General features: G+C 43.7%; 1 protein-coding gene across 1 annotated transcript in view; it reads right to left on the reverse strand.

The window, feature by feature from the left end:
* The window catches only part of b4galt5 (UDP-Gal:betaGlcNAc beta 1,4- galactosyltransferase, polypeptide 5), a 57,620-nt gene that overhangs the window by 7,293 nt on the left and 36,387 nt on the right, over positions 1 to 13,940 (reverse strand). The window contains exons 2-8 of the mRNA XM_055932862.1: positions 11,279 to 11,398; positions 5,837 to 5,950; positions 5,176 to 5,303; positions 3,939 to 4,055; positions 3,146 to 3,333; positions 2,856 to 2,978; positions 344 to 445 (exon numbers count right to left, since the gene is read on the reverse strand). Coding sequence (XP_055788837.1) covers positions 344 to 445; positions 2,856 to 2,978; positions 3,146 to 3,333; positions 3,939 to 4,055; positions 5,176 to 5,303; positions 5,837 to 5,950; positions 11,279 to 11,398 — 892 coding nt within the window. The remainder of the gene's footprint in view (positions 1 to 343; positions 446 to 2,855; positions 2,979 to 3,145; positions 3,334 to 3,938; positions 4,056 to 5,175; positions 5,304 to 5,836; positions 5,951 to 11,278; positions 11,399 to 13,940) is intronic.

Here is a 13,940-nt window from a genome sequence, read left to right on the forward strand (position 1 = left end):
TACGATGGCTCAATTTGACATGTTTGACCAACTGCTGACTTGTAAAAGATGTTAAGTATTTAGGAATGAAAGTAGAGAGGGTATGCTTGGAATGTAGCTCCCAAGCAAGTCACATGCAAAATCTTTGTAGGAGTGGAGAAATCCCTGAAAGCCACTAACTCGGACTCTTCATGTGACTGGCTCACATGGTTCCGGGGCTACATTCCTCTCACAAACACCCTCTTTATCCAAATCCCCAAGTATCATCGGGGGTGTGTGTTAGTGTACTAGAGAGTGGCGTGTGTGTGTGTGTGTGTGTGTGTGTGTGTGTGTGTGTGTGTGTGTGTGTGTGTGAGAGACTAACCTTCCCAGGAACTGCACCTCGCCACGGTGGTGGTGTGGGATTGACATGTAACGGCCCAACTCTCCATGCGGCCGACTGACCGTGTAGTTAGCATACTGCACCCTGTCAGACACACAGTAACACTAGAGTCACACACTCACAACGGCATGGTATAAACCATTCAAACACACAGCACAAACTGTACAGTACATACTGTAGTCAGTGATTGTGTAAAGCTTGGGGCGCAGTAGACACATCTGCTTCAGTGGGAGTGGACTCTGAGTCGTGTGTGTGGGGGGGAGGGGATAATAATGCTGTATGGCAAAGACAAATGGAGGAAGAATGCCTGCTGTGTGTCCAACTAGCTCTCACAGTCTCACTACACAACAAATTTCTAAGTTGTCCCAAATGTCAAATTTAGAAGTTTAAGATTTTGGATAGGGTTAAACATTAAGTTGAGGCACTCATTCTGAATGGTTAAGGTAGGGGTTAAGGTTTGGGATAGGGTTAAACATTAAGTTTAGGCACTCATTCTGAATGGTTAAGGTAAGGGTTAAGGTTTGGGATAGGGTTAAACATTAAGTTTAGGCACTCATTCTGAATGGTTAAGGTAAGGGTTAAGGTTTGGGATAGGGTTAAACATTAAGTTTAGGCACTCATTCTGAATGGTTAAGGTAAGGGTTAAGGCAGTGGTATTCAAACTTTCTCTGGGGACCCACTTTCTCTCCCAAGAATTTATTGCGACCCCAACCCACCTCAAATCTAATGACACAACCTTAAAAAATATCTGTCAATTTCGATTTTTACAACAACAAATAACCTTCAATTCATTGCATTTTTATCTCTTATCAAAATGAAAAGAAACCAATAAATACATTTACTCAAAAACATGTGAGAATGCTGTTCATCGACTACAGCTCAGCATTTAACACCATAGTACCCTCCAAACTCGTCATCAAGCTCGAGACCAAGGGTCTCGAGCCCGCCCTGTGCAACTGGGTCCTGGACTTCCTGACGGGCCGCCCCCAGGTGGTGAAGGTAAGTAACAACATCTCCACACCGCTGATCCTCAACACTGGGGCCCCACAAGGGTGCGTTCTGAGTCCTCTCCTGTACTCCCTGTTAACCCATGACTGCTTGGCCATGCACGCCTCCGACTCAATCATCAAGTTTGCAGACGACACTACAGTGGTAGGCTTGATTACCAACAACGACGAGACGGCCTACAGGGAGGAGGTGAGGGCCCTCGGCGTGTGGTGTCAGGAAAATAACCTCACACTCAACGTCAACAAAACAAAGGAGATGATTGTGGACTTCAGGAAACAGCAGAGGGAGCACCCCCCTATCCACATCAACGGGACAGTAGTGGAGAGGGTAGTAAGTTTTAAGTTCCTCGGCGTACACATCATGGACAAACTGAAATGGTCCAACCACACAGCGCGGGGAACAAGGCGCAGCAGCGCCTCTTCAACCTCAGGAGGCTGAAGAAATTCGGCTTGTCACCAAATACACTCACAAACTTTTACAGATGCACAATGGAGAGCATCCTGTCGGGCTGTATCACCGCCTGGTACGTCAACTGCTCCACCCATAACCGCAAGGCTCTCCAGAGGGTAGTGAGGTCTGCACAACGCATCACCGGGGGCAAACTACCTGCCCGCGAAGGACACCTACACCACCCGATGTCACAGGAAGGCCAAAAAGATCATCAAGGACAACAACCACCCGAGCCACTGCCTGTTCACCCCGCTATCATCCAGAAGGCGAGGTCAGTGCAGGTGCATCAAAGCAGGGACAGAGAGACTGAAAAACAGCTTCTAGACCATCAGACTGTTAAACAGCCATCACTAACATTGAGTGGCTGCTGCCAACATACTGACTCAAATCTCTAGCCACTTTAATAATGGAAAAATGTATGTAATAAATGTATCACTAGCCACTTTATATAATGTTTACATACCCTACATTACTCATCTCATATGTATATACTGTACTCTATGCCATCCACTACATCTTGCCTATGCTATTCGGCCATCACTCATTCATATATTTTTTTATGTACATATTCTTACTCATTCCATTACACTTGTGTGTATAAGGTAATTGTTGTGAATTGTTAGGTTAGATTACTCGTTGGATATTTTTGCATTGTCGGAACTAGAAGCACAAGCATTTCGCTACACTGGCATTAACATCTGCTAACCATGTGTATGTGACAAATAAAATTTAATTTGACATTGTATCTTTCTCAAAAACGTATTTAAATTGTCTCATACAATATGCACTGTGACCGAACTGAAGTTCTCCCGTGACCCCACTAGGGTTCGTGAGGCCGACTTTGAATTGCACTGGGTTAAAGTTCGGGATAGGATTAAACAATGTCAACACTATCAACAGCCTCGCACTGTAAACCTGTCACATGGGACATGGTGCCTGTATGGAGGTGTGTGTGTGTTGTTTATGTTCTGTATGAGTACAGGAAGTAATAAAAGGGAGGAGTGAAGCGTGTGGGTATGGAGGGCGTTCTCCTCACCTGTTCCAAAGGTCGTCGTCCTCTCCTCCCCAGCCCCAGAATGCATTGGGAAAGCCATTGATCTTGGTGAACTGTTCCACTGTCAGACCACTGACGCCACCAAAGAACTCATTGTAAGGAAGCCTAGACACACACACACACACACACAGAGTTAGCATTACACACACATATCTAAGAAAAGGTTAGGAGAAACCTGGACAACTCCAACTAATGGAAAAATAATGTGTGTATGTGTGTGTTAGCACGTGACAATACACACACGCGCGTCTGAAAGTTTGTGAGAGACTCACATGTAGGAGTACTTGTTGAGTTTGACAGCGAAGTGGCGAGGCATGTCTCCACAGCCGTAGTAGTTCCTGTCGTTCTCCAGCATGTGGTCTACATCGTGGAACACCATACAGTCCCAGTCCAGGTCCCGCATAGCCTCCCGGAAGCCCACGTTAAACAACATAGCCCTATTGAAGGGCTCACTACCAACCTAGGAGGAGAGGAGAGGGAGGAGTGGTCCGAGGGAGGGCGGGAGAGAGGAGAGAAAGGTTATACAGTGAGCCACACATACCCAAGCAGTTTTGTGGTTATCCAGTGAGCCACACATACCCAAGCAGTTCTGTGGTTATCCAGTAAGCCACACATACCCAAGCAGTTTTGTGGTTATCCAGTAAGCCACACATACCCAAGCAGTTTTGTGGTTATCCAGTAAGCCACACATACCCAAGCAGTTTTGTGGTTATCCAGTGAGCCACACATACCCAAGCAGTTTTGTGGTTATCCAGTGAGCCACACATACCCAAGCAGTTCTGTGGTTATCCAGTGAGCCACACATACCCAAGCAGTTTTGTGGTTATCCAGTAAGCCACACATACCCAAGCAGTTCTGTGGTTATCCAGTGAGCCACACATACCCAAGCAGTTCTGTGGTTATCCAGTGAGCCACACATACCCAAGCAGTTTTGTGGTTATCCAGTAAGCCACATATACCCAAGCAGTTCTGTGGTTATCCAGTGAGCCACACATACCCAAGCAGTTCTGTGGTTATCCAGTGAGCCACACATACCCAAGCAGTTTTGTGTGCGTGCGTGTTTACCTGCTCTACAACATAGAAGGCGAACTGTAACCTCTGTCTCTGTAGTGCTGGTATCAGGTGTCTGAGTAATATGGGCAGGTGCTCATGGCGGTTTCGGAATGGGACCAGTATCGCCACCTAGGGATAGGGAGGGGAACAACATTATTACACATCAGATAAGGCACAACCACTAAAGAAGTAAGGAAGAAGGCATTTAAGTATTTCAATAGGCCTTTCAAAAATATAAATTTCACACAATCAGATATGACATCTATTGATCATAGCATGGGGATAGGTGGATTGAAGGCCACTCTGGAGAGGGCCAACTAAATGCTTTCCCTGGTTTTGGTTTTTAGAAGAGTCATCTTAGTAACAGCAGCAGATTTAAAGAGATTATACAGTACTTTTGTATACTTCTTAGAAGTAGTTCTGAAAGAAGTGCTCACAAGCCAAAACTGATCCCAGTAAATTGTGTACTTGTGCACCACGTCATTGCTCTCTTTCTCGCTCTGCTGTGTGTGCATATTGTTAGCTGTCACTCAAATGGCAAGGAGCTGAAGCTCACTGGCTAGAACTCGAATTGCTAGAGGGCTGGCCCACTTGGGGGAACTTTTAGGGAAAATGGTGCAGCACAGGTTCCAGAAAAACGGTCACTTTCAAACTAGGGTTACGTGGCTAAGTGAGGTAAAACCGTAATTATTCTCAGAGATGATGCATGTATGAACTACACATTGACACATCCAGCCCAAAGCAGGAGGTTTAAAAAATACTTAGTAATTGCCAAAGTTCCAGAACATGTCTTTAGGTTTCCTTTGAAGCTGAGTAGTAGTAGGGAAATGGAGATGTTAACCATCACCCCCCTCTGGCTTGGACTGTAGTTTCCTCTGTCAATCAGCTGTCTTCCTGCAGAAACAGTGTCTGGTTCACACACATCTAGCTGGAATTTAGTGTCACTGTTAGGCTGCTCTGTTTTAAGAATGTGTGTGTGTGTGTGTTTGTGTGCCTTCATTTCCTTGAGAAGAAGTTAGACATGGGAGGAATGTAGTCCTGGCTGCACACTCTTCAATTGCTAGATATATTTCCAGTTCAATTTTAAAAGACTAATAAATACATTATCCAGGGCTGGCGCGTTGATCCAGAGAGGACTGTACAGTACAGTGCCTCCATCAGAGTCCTATACAGGCCACATGCATGTGCAGTATGACAGTGCTATTGTGGTGTGTGTGTGTGCGCTGGACTGCGCCAATCACTAACTCACCTTCCAGCGTGGGACACAGTCCCTGGGCTTCCAGTAGCCCCCCAGGGTCATGCTAGGCTCAGCATTCAACAGAACCCTCTCCACATCCTCCAGAGCCATCTCACTCATATTCACCTCCAGCCTCCCCTCTGAGAGAGACAGATAGGGGTCAACACTGAATGAACAGGACAGCACTCAACCATATATACACTCGTAAGACTAAATAAACTTACATTCAAGAAATGAGGTAACAGTCTTTCACTTAACTAGCTAGGTGAGCCCAGAGCCCAGAATAGAACTCTATAGGTATAAAATACCAATCTCATTGTGAAGTGAACTCTTTGAAAGTAGTGCTTGAAATAAATCAAACCTGTTTACACAGTGACTAGCTAATGGTTTAAGTCCAATATTCTAGAGTGTGTGTGTGTGTTTATGGTTTTACTATCCTTGTGGGGAACAGAAGTCCTCACAAGGACAATAAAACAATAAAACCAGTGGGGACCTTTTGCCAGTCCCCACAAGGAAAAAGGATATTGTAGGCTTAGGTTTACAATAGGGTTAGAATTAAGGTTAGGGATTTGGGGTTAAGTTTATGGAAAATCAGATTTTTAAATGGGAATCAATCGCTTGGTCCCCACAAGGACAGAAAAACAAACGTGTGTGTGTGTGTGTGTGTACTCACTCATGGAGGGCAGTCTCTCTGGGCAGATCTGTGAGGACAAATAGGTGAAGCTGTCGGGGAGGTATGTGGTGGGCGGCACATCACTCTCACTCAGGTTGAAGTCATAGGCATAATCTGGTCCCAGACAGAAGGAGAAATCAATGGCCTAACCTAAACACATTTCCACTACTGCCAGTATGTTGCTCAGTGTTAATAGTCCGGACACACAGACTGTTTACCAAAATGGCACACTATTCACCTTGTGCTCTGGTCAAAAGTAGTGAACTATAAAAAGGAATAGGATGCCTAGACGCAGCCAGAGAGAATTCATATTAATTATGACACCTTAGACTACTACAGTGAGCTCCAAAGGTATTGGGTTTTTGCTCTGTAATCCAGCACTTTGGATTTGAAATGATACAATGACTATGAAGTCAAAGTGCAGACTGTCAGCTTTAATTTAAGGGTATATTCATCCATATCGGGTGAACTGTTTAGAAGTTACACATTTCAAAAATTGTACATGGTCTCCCCCTTTTAGGGGACCAAAAGCATTAGGACAAATTCACTTACAGTACCAGTCAAGCGTTTGGACACACCTACTCATTCCAGGGTTTTTATTTATGTTAATATTTTATACATTGTAGAATAATAGTGAAGACATCAAAACTATGAAATAACACATATGGAATCATGTAGAAACCAAAACAAAGTGTTAAAAAAATCAAAGTATATTTTATATTTGAGATTCTTCAAAGTAGCCACCCTTTGCCTTGATGACAGCTTTGCACATTATTGGCCTTCTCTCAACCAGCTTCATGAGGTAGTCACCTGGAATGCATTTCAATTAACAGGTGTGCCTTGTTAAAAGTTCATTTGTGGAAATGTTTTCCTTCTTAATGCGTTGGGAACCAATCAGTTGTGTTGTGACAAGGTAGGGGTGGTATACAGAAGACAGCCCTATTTGGTAAAATACCAAGTCCTTATTATGGCAAGAACAGCTCAAATAAGCAAAGAAAAAGTAATGATTGACTGTAAATTTAAGACATGAAGGTCAGTCAATCCGGAACTTTTAAACTTTCTTCAAGTGCAGTCGCTAAAACCATCAGGGTGCTATAATGAAACTGGCTCTCATGAGGACCGCCACAGGAAAGGAAGACCCAGAGTTACCTCTGCTGCAGAAGATAAGTTCATTAGAGTTACCAGCCTCAGAAATTGCAGCCCAAATAAATGCTTCAGAGTTCAAGTAACAGACACATCTCAACATCAACTGTTCAGAGGAGACTGAGTATCAGGCCTCCATGGTTGAATTGCTGCAAAGAAACCACTACTAAAGGACACCAATAAAAAGAGACTTGCTTGGGCCAAGAAACACAAGCAATGGACATTAGACCATTGGAAATCTGTCCTTTGGCCTGATTAGTCCAAATTTGAGAGTTGGTGAACGGATGATCTCTGCATGTCTGCAGGTGTGATGGTGTGGGGGTGCTTTGCTGATGACACGGTCTGTGATTTATTTAGAATTCAAGGCACACTTAGCATGGCTACCACAGCAATACGCCATCCCATCAGGTTTGCGCTTAGTGTGACTATCATTTGTTTTTCAACAGGACAATGACCCAATACTCATCGCCAGGCTGTGTAAGGGCTATTTGACCAAGAAGGAGAGTGATGGAGTGATGCATCAGATGACCTGGACTCCACAATCACCCGACCTTAACCCAAATGAGATGGTTTGGGATGTGTTGGACCGCAGAGTGAAGGAAAAGCAGCCAACAAGTGGCTCAGCATATGTGGGAACTACTACTACTCAAGGCTGTTGGAAAAGCATTCCAGGTGAAGCTGGTTGATTGAATGCAAAGAATGTGCAAAGCTGTTATCAAGGCAAAGAGTGGCTACTTTGAAAAATATAAAATATATTTTTTACTACATGATTCCATATGTGTTATGTGATAGTTTATGTCTTCACAACTATTCTGCAATGTAGAACATAGTAAAAAATAAAGAAAAACCCTGGAATGAGTAGGTATGTCCAAACATTTAACTGGTACTGTATATGTGAATTAAAGTAGTCAAAAGATTAGTATTTGGTCCCTTATTCACAATGATTACAACAAGCTTGTGACTCTACAAACTTAATGGATGCATTTGCTGTTTTTTTAGGCGGTAGATCAGCTTTAATATTGCAGATAGATTGTGGGTTCCATCAATTCAATTGTCTGCATTATTTCCAATCACCATATATATTTGTTTGTAAATATATATTTTGTATATATTTTCCTTTATTATTTTACCCTAACCCTACAGCCCTCCCGTAACCCTACCACCCCTCCCCTAACTGGAGTAAACTAATGGACGACAACACTTAGGCTCCTACTTCTAGCTTATACATACATTTTATGGACACAGTATATTTTACAATAGTAGGGGTTGGGCCTGTTTGTTTTTAGTCCCACCCTTCAGCTCCCCTCAACCCCTCCCATTTTTCTCTGAACACCATCCAGGTTTGATTTCTATTTGCCATATCCTTTTCAACTGTGCTGTTTCACAAAAGTTCTGAACTTCAATACATTTTACGGACACAGTATATTTTACATTAGTTATGTTGTTTTTTAGTCCCACCCTTCAGCTTCCCTCAACCCCTCCCATCTATTTCTGAACACCATACAGTTTCTATTTGGCATATATTTTTCCAACTGTGCTGAATCTTTCTATTCTCATAGTTTCTACAGATTGTAAATTAAATATAAAATGTTTTGCTAAGAGAATAATTATATTATTGATCGATTGACTATAACTTTTTTAATTACCCATTTGCTGTTTGTTTTGGTTTCAAATCATTTTGTGCCCAACAGAAATGAATGCTAAATAATGTAGTCACTTTTTTGTAAAGAATAAGTTTCTAAACACTTCTACATTAATGTGGATGCTATTATGATTATGAAGAATCCTGAATGAATAATGATGAGTGAGAAAGTTAGACGCACAAATATCGGTGATGCACCGATATTTCATTTTTTGGCCGATACCGATATTTCCTTGCCAAACCCCCCCCCCCCCCGATATAACCGATATTAAAAAATGTTGCTGCCTTTTATGCATTCTAGTACAGTTAAATATTAACACACACACACGGCACTGCATCTCAGTGGAAGAGGCGTCACTACAGTCCCTGGTTTGAATCCAGGCTGTATCACATCCGGCCGTGATTGGTAGTCCCATAGGGCGGCGCACAATTGGCATAGCGTTGTCCGGGTTTGGCCAGCATTGTAAATAAGAATTTGTTCTTAACTGACTTGCCTAGTTAAATAAAGGCTACACACCACACTGACCAAAAAGTTATTTTGTTGACATTTACATATGTCCCCATTACCAGTAAAACATAATCAAGACCTATTTCTTTCACTTGCCGTGCTGTTTCGTTGTTCATTTGTTCAGTCGTTTCCTTCTCAACCAGGATTTCTATGGAGCGCCGTTCGGGTCTTGGCTACGGAGCGCCGTTCGGGTCTTGGCTACGGAGCGCCGTTCGGGTCTTGGCTACGGAGCGCCGTTCGGGTCTTGGCTACGGAGCGCCGTTCGGGTCTTGGCTACGGAGCGCCGTTCGGGTCTTGGCTACGGAGCGCCGTTCGGGTCTTGGCTACGGAGCGCCGTTCGGGTCTTGGCTACGGAGCGCCGTTCGGGTCTTGGCTACGGAGCGCCGTTCGGGTCTTGGCTACGGAGCGCCGTTTGGGTCTTTGCGTGTCAAAAAAAATATGACTTAACGTGTCAATTAAGCTTTTTGACCAATCAGGACCTGAATATGACTGCACGTCACATAATAATTTAACGCATTTATTAACTTTTTATGTTCACATTGATTACACTATCACTCGTATTTCATATGTCACAAAGATTAATCAAGACGTATGCTATGATGCTGGTAAAGTTGTCTCGCGCACCTACAGTGCTGGTCATAAAAATAAGCTAGTCAGCTCATGGATGCAGACAATGTTCTTCCCCAAAAACATAGCAAAGCGACAATCTGTTTCAGTAGCTATAGTTAGCTAGCCAACTATATACTGTAGCTAGGTGTCATCATCTAAAATAACCCTACATTTAAAAGACAGTTCGTATTTGATTCATGGTGGTCGGACCCATCTATGTGAAGCTAGCCACAATAAGGATTAGCCACAACAGTGTACTTTGCGGTTATTGTTTAAAATAAAAGTATGGCATAATTCTACTATTTGTATTCATTTGCATCACTGTCAATGACAATTTAATTTTGAAGGCAAACCGCGAATTAGACTATTGTTCCTAATCCTTATTGTGGCTAGCTTCACAACACATTGTCCGGTCGAGCCTCACTAGCAAGATGAAGCTAACTGGCTGCTTATAACGTTAGCTTTGGGCAACAGGGTTAAGTAGCTGGCTAGCTATTTATTTTCATGAACTAAAGTTCAATTTCAATAGGCGAACAACAAGTGGCAACTTAGCTAATACTTACTCACAAGGATTCCAAAATCGTTGATAAGAATAATGAAAATGACTACAGTTTCTACTGGTCATTGTTTTTAGGCTGGTTGTATTTGTTCTAGCTAGGTACCAAGGCTAAAGCTAGCTACCCCAGAAGTTGCAGTCTAACAAATGATGCTTTATTACCAACACGGTATTGAAAACATTGTTCGTGGCCGGTGTTTGCAGACTTTCTTGTACAGCTTTGACAGTGCTACTGTATCTTATTTTAACACGCAAAGACCCAAACGGCATTCCATAGTATGTATGTCGTGAAGCTAATAGCAGTGACGCTATTACTGTGCAACTCCGATAGGGCAACATCTGGAAAATAGCGCACTTTGTAGTGTGTACCGGTGCTCGACCAGTATGCGAAAGCCAACATCACCCACGACAGAGAACGGTTGATTGTCAAGGGCAATGAATTCCATTATCTTGGCTTTAATGGATTTCGCCTTTGAGTTGTCTCACTGAAATTTTCTTACTCTTTCAAATGACTGCTGGACTGGTTGACTGCTCGATCCACACAGCAGATATTGTGGGCCAGGTTAGGAATGCTGTGTTTCACGTGCAGTGCAACATTTTACGTGGCGTCATTACGTCATGTCCCTACATTATATAGGTATGCACAACAGCTTTGACATCGGTTTTGCACATCGGCGTTAAACTAGACATCGGCCGATACTGATGTTGGTATTTTTAGCTTATATCGTCCGATTCCGATATGTTCACCGATATATCATGCATCCCTACTCTTATGTTATTGTAATGGTGAGAGGTTATCATGTGTTATGGGTATGATATTGGTGTGTCTATCTCACTCATAATTTTTCACGATTCATTCAGGACTATCCGTAATCATGGTAGCATCCACATTAATGTAGAAGAGTTAAGAAACATATTATATGGAGAACCTGTGTAGGCAGTTGTGTGCCCTAACATTAAGAACCTGTGTTAGCTGTGTCTTACCTGTCCCATTGATATTGTAACCACCTCTGACCACCTGCTCTAGAACCTGAACACCGATATTCTTCACGTTGTCCTTGATGTGAATCCCTGTGGCCTGCACCATAAACAGGTACTCATTTACTACGGAGAGAGGAGGGAGGGAGGGGAGAGAAACGTTAGTTCATTGATAGTCATACTGTCCTGCTCTCAAAATTACCTGCAATTTGGTACATTTTCTGCCCAAAAAAGATTGAGAAGGATAATTAAAAACCATACCACTAACAGGAAGGATGAATATATATATATATATATATATAAGAATGTTTAGGAAGGTTAGATGGTTAACTCCTTGATCCTGCTTCGTAGGATACTGTACCCCTCTGGTCTGTTCTGACCCTAATTGATTATCTGCGTTGTGTCTTCACGAGGGGATTCCCCCAAACACAAAGGGTCTCTGCTGAAGCAGCTGACAGAGAAGAATGCTACTATGGAGTGAGACAGGGAGAGGGATGGGGGAGAGGGAAATAACATATATCTCATTTAAAATGGCAAGAAAGAGCGACAGAAAGAGGGCAAGAGAGAGCGCATTTGCCGGGCATGTGCCTCAAAACCAAATGTTACCTGGCTCACCACTCCCCCCTGGACTTGAACAGCCTTTACGATCAGGTCCACCTATACAAGGCAGCAATCCCAACATCTACTAGGACCCTAAAGGACTTAACCCTCAACCGTAGCCCCAACACCTCACATAGGAGCAACGGACACCACGCCCGGACCAGCGAGACATTCTCCCCGAACTCCAAGACACTGCACCAAGAGGATCCAGACCAAGGGGTACTACACCCAGACCACAGCGCCATCAGACACATCCCCACCCCTAACAGTCGACCTATCCCCAAACAAACCCTAGCCACACCCTATATAGACCCCACCAGCAAGTACCTCAACATGCCAGCCGCACATATGCCCAGGCCATGAACAGAGCAACAGGCCCAACCCCCACTAATAGACCCACCCAACCCCCATCCTGCGACCTAATAGGTATGTATCAGATGCTCAACATGCTCTGCTCACACCTACTGTAATGGTCAGAGCCTAAACCACAAGTAAACACTAGACACTATGGAACACAAAGCTTTTACTACTTGGAATATACAAGGTGTGAGTTCATCTGCCATTGGCCTAAAGAGCAGGAACACAGACTTTGTCCCCCAAAAATTCATACAGACATTGTAATCCTACAAGAAACATGGTATAGAGGAGACGGACCCACTGGTTGCCCTCTAGGTTACAGAGAGCTGGTAGTCCCATCCAAACTACCAGGTGTGAAACAGAGGTATGCTAATTTGGTATAAAGCAGACCTACCCCACTCTATTAAATGAGTCAAAACAGGAACATTTGACTAGAAATTAATAAGGAAATTATCTCAACACAGACAAATGTCTTCATGTGTGCCACCTAAACTCAGCAAAAAAAGAAACGTCCCTTTTTCAGGACCCTGTCTTTCAAAGATAATTTGTAAAAATCCAAATAACTTCACAAAATGAACAGAACGTTCAATGAACCATAAACAATTAATGAACATGCACCAGTGGAACGGTCGTTAAGACACTAACAGCTTACAGACGGTAGGCAATTAAGGTCACAGTTATGAAAACTTAGAACACTAAAGAGGCTTTTCTACTGACTCTGAAAAACACCAAAAGAAAGATGCCCAGGGTCCCTGCTCATCTGTGTGAACATGCCTTAGGCATGCTGCAAGGAGGAATGAGGACTGCAGATGTGGCCAGGGCAATACATTGCAATGACTGTCCACAATAGGCTGAGAGAGGCTGGACTGAGGGCTTGTAGGCCTGTTGTAAGGCAGGTCCTCACCAGACATCACCGGCAACAACGTCGCCTATGGGCACAAACCCACTGTCGCTGGACTAGACAGGACTGGCAAAAAGTGCCCTTCACTGACGAGTCATGGTTTTGTCTCACCAGGGGTGATGGTCGGATTCACGTTTATCGTCGAAGGAATGAGCGTTACACCGAGGCCTGTACTCTGGAGCGGGATCAATTTGGAGGTGGAGGGTCCGTCATGGTCTGGGGTGGTGTGTCACAGCATCATCGAACTGAGCTTGTTGTCATTGCAGGCAATCTCAAGAAGACATCTTCCTCCCTCACGTGGTACCCTTCCTGCAGGCTCATCCTGACATGACCCTCCAGCATGACAATGCCACCAGCCATACAGCTCATTCTGTGTGTGATTTCCTGCAAGCCAGGAATGTCAGTGTTCTGCCATGGCCAGCGAAGAGCCCGGTGAGGGCAATTCCCTCACCGGGCTCTGTTTGTGTTCACAAACACAAACAGAGCCCCAGGACAGCAATACAATTAGATCCAACCAAATCATGAGAAAACAAAAAGATAATTACTTGACACATTGGAAAGAACTGACAAAACAGAGCAAACTAGAACGCTATATTTGGCCCTAAACAGAGAGTACACAGTGGCAGAATACCTGACCACTGTGACTGACACAAAATGAAGGAAAGCTTTAACAGACTCAGTGAGCATAGCCTTGATATTGAGAAAGGCCGCCTTAGCCTGTCTTCTCTTGAGAGCCAGGTCTGTGTATGTGCACACTGCCCACAAAAACCAGAAAAGAGAAAAAAAGGAAAAAACAGAAACCCAACAATG

The sequence above is a fragment of the Salvelinus fontinalis genome, chromosome 8 (assembly GCF_029448725.1).
Source record: "Salvelinus fontinalis isolate EN_2023a chromosome 8, ASM2944872v1, whole genome shotgun sequence".
Taxonomy (NCBI): Eukaryota; Metazoa; Chordata; class Actinopteri; order Salmoniformes; family Salmonidae; genus Salvelinus; species Salvelinus fontinalis.